Source organism: Arachis hypogaea, chromosome 4 (assembly GCF_003086295.3).
Source record: "Arachis hypogaea cultivar Tifrunner chromosome 4, arahy.Tifrunner.gnm2.J5K5, whole genome shotgun sequence".
NCBI classification, from domain to species: domain Eukaryota; kingdom Viridiplantae; phylum Streptophyta; class Magnoliopsida; order Fabales; family Fabaceae; genus Arachis; species Arachis hypogaea.
Genome location: NC_092039.1, coordinates 107,476,917 through 107,487,662, shown reverse-complemented (window position 1 = coordinate 107,487,662; position 10,746 = coordinate 107,476,917). Strand labels below are relative to the sequence as shown.

Sequence of the window (10,746 nt, the reverse complement as noted above, 5' to 3'; positions counted from 1 at the left end):
AATTTATGCTATAAATCTAAATATTATAAATTGATAAAAGACCTATCTTGTCATGAAACTGAGTTTCTCTTCGTTGTCAAGAAGGAAAAAAAAGACATGGCAACCATGAAGAAGGAAGAGAGGCAAAAATTTGCTGTGGTAGGACGAAGGCGATGACCAGCCAAAGCAATGAATGCCGTTAGAGGGAGAAGTCTTATGACAAAGGGAAGGAGAATAGGTTCATGTGTTTTGTGTAATGCGTGCTTTGTCAGTGAATGCTTGGGTTTTGAGCGCGTAAAATATTGATTTGGATGGTGGTTTGTTTTGTATTTATAGAGTATCAAGATATATAAATAGCTAGCGACTGATTGATTGTGGTAACTGATTTTACTATATATATATATATATATATATATATATATATATATATATATATATATATATATAATATGTTGTTTGTGTATATCTTATTTATAGTAAATAAATTAATTATGTACATTTTTCGTTTAAATTATGTTTTGATATAGAACACATATATACTTATAAGACGTTTAGGTAGCGTTTGGTGGAGAGACAGATACTGAAAGACTGAGACTGAGAGAAAGAGACTAAGAGACAGAGACCGAAATAAGTTTTAGTATTTTGTTTGGTGCTAAGTGAGAGACAAAAATTGAAATAAGAATAAAATTTTAATTTAATTTACACAAAGGATAAAATTAGAATTAATTAATTAAAATGAGAGTATTTTAGGTATAAAATGTTATTAAAGTTTTAGTCTTTCTTTCTAAAAATATCAATCCCATGTGTCCCTACATTTTGGAGGCACAGAAATATTGAAATTTTGGAGACAGAGACAGAAACTTTAGTACCAGTCTCTGAGCCAACAAACATGATACTGTGTCTCAGTCTCTCAGTCTCTATCCAGTACTGCAAAACAAACGCTACCTTTATAGATGTATGTTTCTTATTTCGTTTACAGTGTAAATAAAATACTTGTAAAATCAATTTATTTACACTATAAATAATATAAATAATAAGATTTAAAAATATAAATTGTCTCCAAATTATTTATTTTAGTAAATAAAAAAATTAAATATCTATTTAATAAAAATCTCATAAATTGACACCATCAAGAAGAAAACGAAATGTGAAAATGAAAATAAAAAAATTAAAATAAATAAATAATTGAAAAGTCTATATAAACATTAAAAAGCAATTTGTATTTTAACCGTAACTTATTTATATATATGAATTTTTTTTACACTAAGTAATAATTATGACAGTGGATACCATAATGGTAAAATCTGTTCGAGATAAAAAAACAGCCACCAAATTAAGTCGACTTGTTAATTGGACTACACTTACATTAGAATTGGTAAGGATCAGTTACATAAGACCATATTTAGTAGAGAATTCATCTCAATATTTATTCACGGTCCATCTGTCATAAAAAATAACTCCATATCAATATTTACATCTAAATATTAAATAGAAATTTAAAACATTTTCCTCTTCTCTATTAGGAGAAACTAACTTTAGTCCTTATTGTGATCCTACTTATTTAATTAGTTAAAATAATTAAGATTATATTAGTTATTTTTTTTTACAATAATATTATTTAAATTTATAAATTTAAAAATAATTTACTATTAAAAAATATTAATATTAAAAAAATTTATAATACAATTAATATTTTTAAATTTGCAACATCTAATTTTATAATATAGTTAGAATTTTTAAATTGTATAAATAAAAATAAATAATCTAACCAAAAGTTATTTTGAGATGTGTAAAAATTAAATTTATCTTTTTACATAAACAAATTTAATTAATTATATTTTAATATAATAATATATATTGTATTGTACCCCTAAGATCTCGGATAAAACCGAGTCATATCTCAGCACAATGGCTCTATCTCAACAGAATGCTCTCCACAATCTCGGAAGGAAATCAGTCACCAGAATCTCGGACGAAACAAACTGTTAAACTCCACACTAAGCTATAAAATGAGCACCATGTCAATGATAAAACACACAAATAATTGTCTCACAACAACATACTACGAAATAGTATCCGCAATCATATACACGCTTTTTATTTAAATTATTCCTTTAATGACTTGGGCGTTGATGAACGGTGAAAAGCATGGGTTAGGAATTTTTCATCAAAATAGAATTGGCGTTGTAAGTATAGTCCTAACCCGACAATTTGACAATCAGTCAAATGAATAGTCACAATCAAAACACAATTAACCGAGAGTATTTAGACTCTCGGGTTGTCTTCCCTAGAAGTTGTAATTAAGTGTCTATTATTGGCTATGGAGAAAATAGGAATTGAAGACAAGAGAGGCAAGGAATGTAAATAGTAAGAAATGAAATGAGCATGCAAGAAATTAAAAGAAAGCAAGTAGAAGCAATGCAAATAGAAATCAAATAGTAAAAAGGACTCTTGGTGATAATTGGGTAATTAAGGATTCCTATCCTAGTTGTGGACCACAAACATGGCAATTGTGTGGAATTAACCCCAATTAGTCAATCCTACTTAAGAATTAGTCAAAAGGGCATAATTGATCCCAATCCCTAAGTCCTAAGTCAACACTAGTGGGTCACCTAGAGTCAAGGGAAACCAAACCAATTAACAATCCTCACACAATGCGGAATGGATATCCACAACTCAATTCCACCCAAACAACTAATTTCTCAACCAAGAGTATGAAAATTAAACATGCAAGAAAGTAAAAGTCAAAGCAATTACATACAAAGAAAGAAAACTTCAAGTGCAAGAAATCTCTTGGCAAGTTATTGAGAGCTAAGGTTACCTATCCTAGTTATTGACCACAAACACATGATGATTATCAAAAGTTAATCCTACTTAGTCAACCTTACACCGAAGATAAGTCAAGTAGGCATAGTTAATTTCAATCCATAAGTCCTATGTCAACACTAAGGGTCACATAGAGTCAATGGAAATCAAATCAACTAACTACTCTAATGTATCAAACAAGAATGGACATTGATGAGCGGATAATTTATATGCTTTTTGGCATTATTTTTAGGTAGTTCTTAGCATGATTTAGTTAGTTTTGAGTATATTTTTATTAGTTTTTATGCAAAAATCACATTTCTGGATTTTACTATGAGTTTGTGTGTTTTTCTGTGATTTCAGGTATTTTCTGGCTGAAATTGAGGGATCTGAGCAAAACTCTGATTCAGAGGCTGAGAAAGGAATGAAGATGTTGTTGGATTCTGAAGATATTACTAAAGAGCAAGTTGCTAAGTACCTTGGAGCAATCATGAAGCTGAATGCCAAATTATTTGGTAATGAGACTTGGGAGGATGAACCTCCATTGCTCATTAATGAACTAAACACCTTGGCTCAACTGAAGATACCTCAAAAGAAACCGGATCTTGGAAGGTTCTTAATACCTTGCACTATTGGCACCATGACCTTTGAAAAGGTTCTGTGTGACCTGAGGTCAAGTGTAAACCTCATGTCACTCTCTGTAATGGAGAAACTAAGGATCTTTGAGGTACAAGCTGCAAGAATCTCACTGGAGATGGCAGACAATTCAAGAAAACAAGCTTATGGACTTGTAGAGGATGTCTTAGTGAAGGTTGAAGGCCTTTACATCCCTACTGACTTCATAATCCTGGACACTGGGAAGAATAAGGATGAATCTATCATCCTTGGCAGACCCTTCCTAGCCACAGCAAAAACTGTGATTGATGTTGACAGATGAGAGTCGGTCCTTCAAATGAATGAGGACTACCTTGTGTTTAAGGCTCAAGGATCTCCTTCTGCACACATAGAGAAGAAGCATGAAAAGCTTCTCTCAATACAGAGTCAAACAGAGCCCCCACATTCAAACTCTAAGTTTAGTGTTGGGAGGCCCCAACCATGCTCTGAACATCTGTGAAGCTCCATGAGAGCTCACTGTCAAGCTATTGACATTAAAGAAGCGCTTATTAGTAAGGGTAGCAGAATGGGCGTTAAACGCCCAGTCTGGCACCATTCTTGGCATTTAACACCAGAAAAGGGCACCAGACTGGCGTTTAACGCCAGAAAAGGGCACTAAACTGGCGTTAAACGCCAGAAAAGGAAGAAAAGCTGGCATTTAATGCCAGGAATGGGCAGCAACCTGGCGTTTAACGTCAGGATTAGCACTCAGAGGGCGTTTTACACGCCAGAATGGTGTAGGGATGAGAAATCCTTGACACCTCAGGATCTGTGGACCCCACAGGATCCCCACCTACCTCAACTCACTCGCTCTCTTCTTCACACATTCCAGTAACACCCTTTCTCAAATACCCCTCACCAATCACCTCCATTTCTCCAATACCCTTCACTAATCACCTCCATCCACTCTTTGCCAAATACCCCACCTACCCCACCATTCAAAATTCAAAAACTTTCCCTCACACACGGACAACCCTCTCTTCCACTCCTATATAAACCCCTCATTACTCCTTCATTTTCACACCTCATATACACTTTTCCCCTCCTTGGCCGAATCCTTCTTCACCCTCCATCTCCTCCATTTCTTCTTTTTCTCCGTCCCTTCTTTCTTCTTTTGCTCGAGGACGAGCAAACCTTTTAAGTTTGGTGTGGTAAAAGTGTTGCTTTGTGTTTTTCCATAACTATTTATGGCATCTAAGGCCGGAGAAACCTCAAGAAAGAAGAAAGAGAAGGCTAAAGCTTCCACCTCTGAGTCATAGGAGATGGAGAGATTCATCTCAAAGGCCCATCAAGACCACTTCTATGAAGTTGTGGCCAAGAAGAAGGTGATCCCAGAGGTCCCTTTCATGCTCAAGAAGAATGAGTATCCGAAGATCCGACAAGAGATTCGGAAAAGAGGTTGGGAAGCTCTCACCAACCCTATCCAACAAGTCAGAATCTTAATGGTTCAAAAGTTCTATGCTAATGCATGGATCACTAGAGATCTTTTTATTGTGTATTTTAATTCTCCTTTATACCATTCAATGTCGTGATCCATGTGTTAAGTGTTTCAGGCTTCATAGGGCAGGAATGGCTTAGAGAATGGAGAGGAAGCTTGCAAAAATGGAAGGAACACAAGAAACCAAGGAGATGACCAGCGAACACCGACGCGGACGCATGGCTCACACGACAGCGCGAAATGGAAAAAATCGCAATGACGCGTTCGCGTGCCTGACGCGAACACGTGGATTAGAATATGCACGAATGATGCGAACGAGTGGACGACATGTACGCGTGGCAAGGAAAACGCTGGACGACGCGCACGCGTGGACAACGCGCACGTATGGACGACGCGTACGCGTGGACGACGCGTACGCGTGACATGCGCGATTTGCAGAATTAACAGAAATCACTGGGGGCGATTTTAGGCTGAGTTTTGACCCAGTTCTCGGCCCAGAAAACACAGATTAGAGGCTATAAAGTGGGGGAATACATCCATTCAACATACAACATTCATTATTCACAATTTCAGGTTTTAGATGTAGTTTTAGAGAGAGAGAGAGGCTCTCTCCTCTCTCTTAGGATTAGGATTAGGATTTAGGATTATGATTTCTCCGTCTGTTTAATTCCAGGTTCAATGTTCCTTTAAATTTATTTTCTCTTCTACTTTTATTTATTCTATTATTTTAGTTTGTTAATATTGGTTTATGAACTCCATGTTAGGATTGATTTTCTTAATTAATATACATTTAGGTATTTCAGATTTATGACTTTTACTTAGCTTTTTATATTCTTGGCTTTAATTGATGAATTGATTAATTGGAGACACTTGAGTTATCAAACTCATTGTGATTGATAATTGTTATCTTTGCCAATTAATTTGAATTCCAATAACTCTAGTCTTCTCTTAGGAATTGACTAGGATCTGAGGAATCAAATTGATTCATCCACTTAACTTACCTTCATAGTTAGAGGTTAATAAGGTGGGAGCAAAATCCAATTCTCATCATAATTGATAAGGATAACTAGGATAGGACATCCAGTTTTCATATCTTGTCAAGATTTTTTCTAGTTATTAATTTATTTTTCCTCCAATTTATTTTCCCTGTTCAACCTTTCAAAAATCCAAAAATATTATTTTCCGACAATCTTCGTGGGATCGACCCTTACTCACGTAAGGTATTACTTGGACGACCCAATGCCCTTGCTGGTCAGCTGCACAGAGTTGTGAGAGAAGTGTGAATCACAATTTCGTGTACCAGACATCAATGACTCAAGGGTCACCAAAGTCATCAATTTCAAGCCAAGAGTGGAGAAAAACTAAGTAAAAACTAAGCCAAGCATTTTATCAAACACTTAGTGTGCATGAAAATAAAATAACATTAAATTTCATTAAAAATAAAAGCTAAGTACCAAAAGCAAGAAAATAACACTAACAACTAAAGAAAGCAACAAATGACATGGAAACATAAATTTGCATTAATTAGAATTAAAATAACAAAAGTGTTCATAACATGAAAAATTGACATAAAAGAGAAAATAACAAAAGAGATGAAGAAGATAAAGACAAGAAAGCATAGAAACATAAATGAAACTATATTAAAACAAGAAATAAAGACTGAAATTAAAGAGAAATTAGCTAATAAAACCCTAATTCTAGAGAGATGGGGGAGCTTCTCTCTCTAGAGAATTGCACTAAAACATGATAAAAGCTAAACCTAATTGTCCCCCCTTGTTTCCACTTGAATTGGGATTAAAATAGCTTCAAAAATGAGTTGGACTGGGTTTTGGAGGCCCATAATTCGCCCCCAACAATTTGCATTAATGAGCTCACGTGATTCGGGTCACGCATACGCGTCGCCGGACAAAATTCCATCCACGCGTATGCATCGCCTGTGCACACGCACGGATGTTGAAATGTCCAAACTCCATTTCTTCATGGTTTCTTCCCTTTTGCATGCTCTTTTCCTCACTCCTTCAACCCATACTTGCCTTGGAAACCTGAAATTACTTAACAAATACATCAAGGCACCAAATGGGACTAAAGTGAATAAAATTTAGCAATTAAAAAGCCTAAAAAGCATGTTTTCACTTTCAAGCACAATTTAGGAAGAAATCATGAAACTATGCTATTTCATTGAATAAGTGTAAGAAAAGTTGATAAAATCCACCCAATTAGAGCATACAAATACCATGAAATGCGGATTTATCAAGCGCCAGAGTCCTTTTTGTAGGTACCACGCTCGGGTTCGAGTTCACGAGGATATTCCCGATTCGGCTAAAACAATCAAGCATACCAAGATCAACAAGGAGCCGACGTATAGCTCGGAAAGAGTGTCCTTGCAAGAACATTTGGCGCCCACCATGGGCCCCGAAGAGTATAGCTTCACCCCATCCCGATACTTTAACTTTTATAACCTATCCATATCTACCTTGTACCCCTTTTTCTTTGCAGAGAAGGAAGCATGATCAATCTCTCTGAAACTTAGCAACACCCTTGAACTAATGCCAATCTCATGCCCACTAACGCCACCCTCCTAGTAGAAAATCAACGGATGGCCGAGCTGTTAGCAGCAGTGCAAAATAATAGAGAACGGAAAGTCAATAGCATATAAACAAAAGCTGATCAACACGAAGAGCACCAATCGGAATCCAACGCAAAGACAGGGGAAACACCCCCCAAAACCGGAAGATAGCGAACCAACCCGTTTTCCGAAGAGATAGTGAGTTTCAAAATGCCTAAGAACTTTACACTTCCTATGACCCTCATGCCATATAAAGGGATCGGAGATCCTAAAGTTCATGTCACGAAATTTGAGTCTATGATGTTCCTCAACAGTGACTCTGATCCCATCCTGTGCCATTCTTCTCCAACCTTTTTTAGATGGAGCTGCTTTATTATGGTTTTCTAATTTGCCTATAGGATCCACAACCAGCTTTGACGAGTTTGTCAAGATGTTTATCAATCATTTCACGGCATCCAAGATATATGTGAGGGACTCGGACTACCTCAGCACAATGAAACAAAGGCAGCATGAGAGCCTAAAGGATTACATGACACGCTTCAGAATAGCAGCTATGGAGATCCCCGACCATAATCCAGAAGTACAGCTGCATGCCATCAAAAGTGGCCTCCGACTTGGGAAATTCCAGGAAGCTATAGCCGTGGTGAAATCGAAAACATTAGAGGAGTTCCGAGACAAAGCTACTGGACAAATTGAAATAGAGGAATTGCGTGAAACACGAAGGAATGAGAGGCCACCATCACGAAAGGAAGAAGACAAGCCATACAGGTACCATAACAAAGATTCCAAAAAACCTTTTAAACTAACTCCGAAGTTTGATTCGTACACCAGGTTTAATACCAGAAGAGAAGACATCATTAAAGAGATACTGCACAATAGACTCATAAAGCCACCAAGCAAGGCAGGAACATACCAAGATTAGAAATACATGGACAAAAGCAAATACTGTGCGTTCCACCAAAAGTTCGGTCACACAACTGATGAATGCATAGTAGCTAAAAACCTACTGGAGAGGTTAGTAAGACAGGGACTATTAGACAAATACGTTAGCTCCGGAAGTCAGAAGGAGCCAACCAAGGACATGGACAATCTGAGGTATAACTCGGATCATAGAGAAAAAGGAATATGGCGTGGCCCAGTGGAGACTCCTGCCTCCAAGGGAGTCATAAACTACATATCAGATGGCTTCGCTGGAGGAGGAATCACTAACACAGCCAGAAAAAGATGCTATCGAACGATGATGACAATGGAAGGATCTCATCAAAACCCACCAGCCCCGACCTCAGCCGCCCACATCAGTTTCAATGCTGATGGCTTTAAATCACAGACGCCAAATTTAGATGACCCAGTGGTGATCTCAGTACACATGGGAGAACTAACCGTGAAAAATGTACTACTCGATCCAGGAAGCAGTGTCGATGTCTTATTCTACTCCACGTTCAAAAAGATGCAGCTAAGCGACAAGGCATTGCAACCATCATGAGAAAAATTGGCAGGGTTCTCAGGGAAAAAAGTCCCTATAGCAGGTTACGAATGGTTAAGAACAATATTGGGAGAACCCCCAAGTTCCAAAACACTAGACATTCAGTTTCTGGTAGTCAATTGTGTTAGTTCTTACAATATCATTTTAGGACACACATCATTTAACTCTTTTGGAGCTATTGTCTCTACCATTCATCTATGTGTCAAGTTTCCCTTGCAGGATAACACAGTGACGACAGATGCTACAACGCGAGTTTGAAGAAAATCACAAAGGAGACCATTCCGAGAATCCATTATGTGTACAACTCGGAAAACATTCCTACCTTGGCCGAAATGGACCCCAAGGCAACAACAGTCGCCCCTCCCCAACAGATGACCTAGAAAAGGTACATTTGGGGGAAATAAATCAATATACTAACATCGGTTCAGCTTTTTCTGCAGAAACAAACAACACTTGGAAGGCATATTGAAGGCCAATGCCGACCTGTTCACCTAGACCCCAGCTGACATGCCAGGGATCAACCCGAACTTCATATGCCACAAATTAACGGTCAACCCTCATGCCCGAACCTATAAGGCAAAAGAAACGTAACTTGGGCACAGAAAGAAGAAATGCAGCAGTAGCAAAAACACAGAAATTACTTTATGCAGGTTTCATCCAAGAAATTCGCTTTTCCTCATGGCTAGCAAACGCAGTTTTGGTAAAAAAAAAAAAAGCTCGAGAAAATGGCGGATGTGTGTAGACTTCACAGATCTAAACAAAGCTTGCCTAAATGATTCCTACCTGTTGCCAAACATTGACAGACTAGTAGACAACACCTCTGGATACCAAGTACTATGTTTCATGGATGCCTACTCTGGATACAACCAGATACAAATTCACCCAAATGACGAAGATAAGACAGCATTTATAACCGACCAAGGTAATTTTTGCTATAAAGTAATACCTTTTGGACTAAAAAATGCAGGAGCGACTTATCAAAGATTGATGGACAAAATATTTAAAATTCAAATAGAATGGAATATGGAAATATACGTCGATGATATGATCGTCAAATCCAGTTCAGAGAAACAACACCAAGCCGAGCTTTAGGAGATTTTTCAGCAACTCCGAGCTTACAATATGAGACTAAACCCAGAAAAGTGCGCGTTTGGCGTACAGAAAGGAAAATTCCTTGGGTTTTTTCTGACAAACCGAGGTATAGAAGCAAACCCTGACAAATGTCAAGTAGTCCTGAATATGCAGTTACCAAAGACAATCAAAGAAGTGCAACGACTCACAGGTTACCTTGCTGCCCTATCCAGATTCTTGCCAACCACAGCAACCAGATCCTATCATTTCTTCAAAACCATGAAGAAGTCGGATAAATTCATTTGGACAGAAGATTGTGAAAAAGCCTTTTCCGAATTCAAACATATATTGGGGTCACCACTTATACTCAAGAAACTGGAGCAAGGTAAACCACTCTTTTTATTTCTTTCAATTTCCACTAACACTATCAGTTCTGTGCTTGTAACAGAAACAGGAAAAGAACAACACTCGGTGTATTTTGTAAGCAAAGTCTTACAAAATACCGAGACAAGATACCCGATGATAGAAAAACTAGCATTCGGTCTAGTAATCACTGCTCGACGTTTGAGGCACTATTTTCAAACACACCTAATTATAGTTCGTACATGTCATCCTCTATGACAAATGCTATCGAAGCCGGAATTAGCAGGACGATTGACGAAATGTGCAATCAATCTCTCTGAATTTGACATATCGTATCAATCACGAGGATCGCCTAAAGCACAGGCATTAGCTGACTTCATTTCGGAA

The 10,746-nt window shown here is 37.4% G+C and overlaps 1 protein-coding gene across 1 annotated transcript; it reads left to right on the top strand.

The window, feature by feature from the left end:
* Positions 1-8,370: 8,370 nt before the first annotated feature.
* Positions 8,371-8,925, top strand: LOC112795134 (uncharacterized). Its single transcript, XM_025837086.1, has one exon. It carries the CDS (start codon positions 8,371-8,373, stop codon positions 8,923-8,925), a length of 555 nt encoding a protein of 184 aa, XP_025692871.1.
* The last annotated feature ends 1,821 nt before the right edge of the window (positions 8,926-10,746 follow it).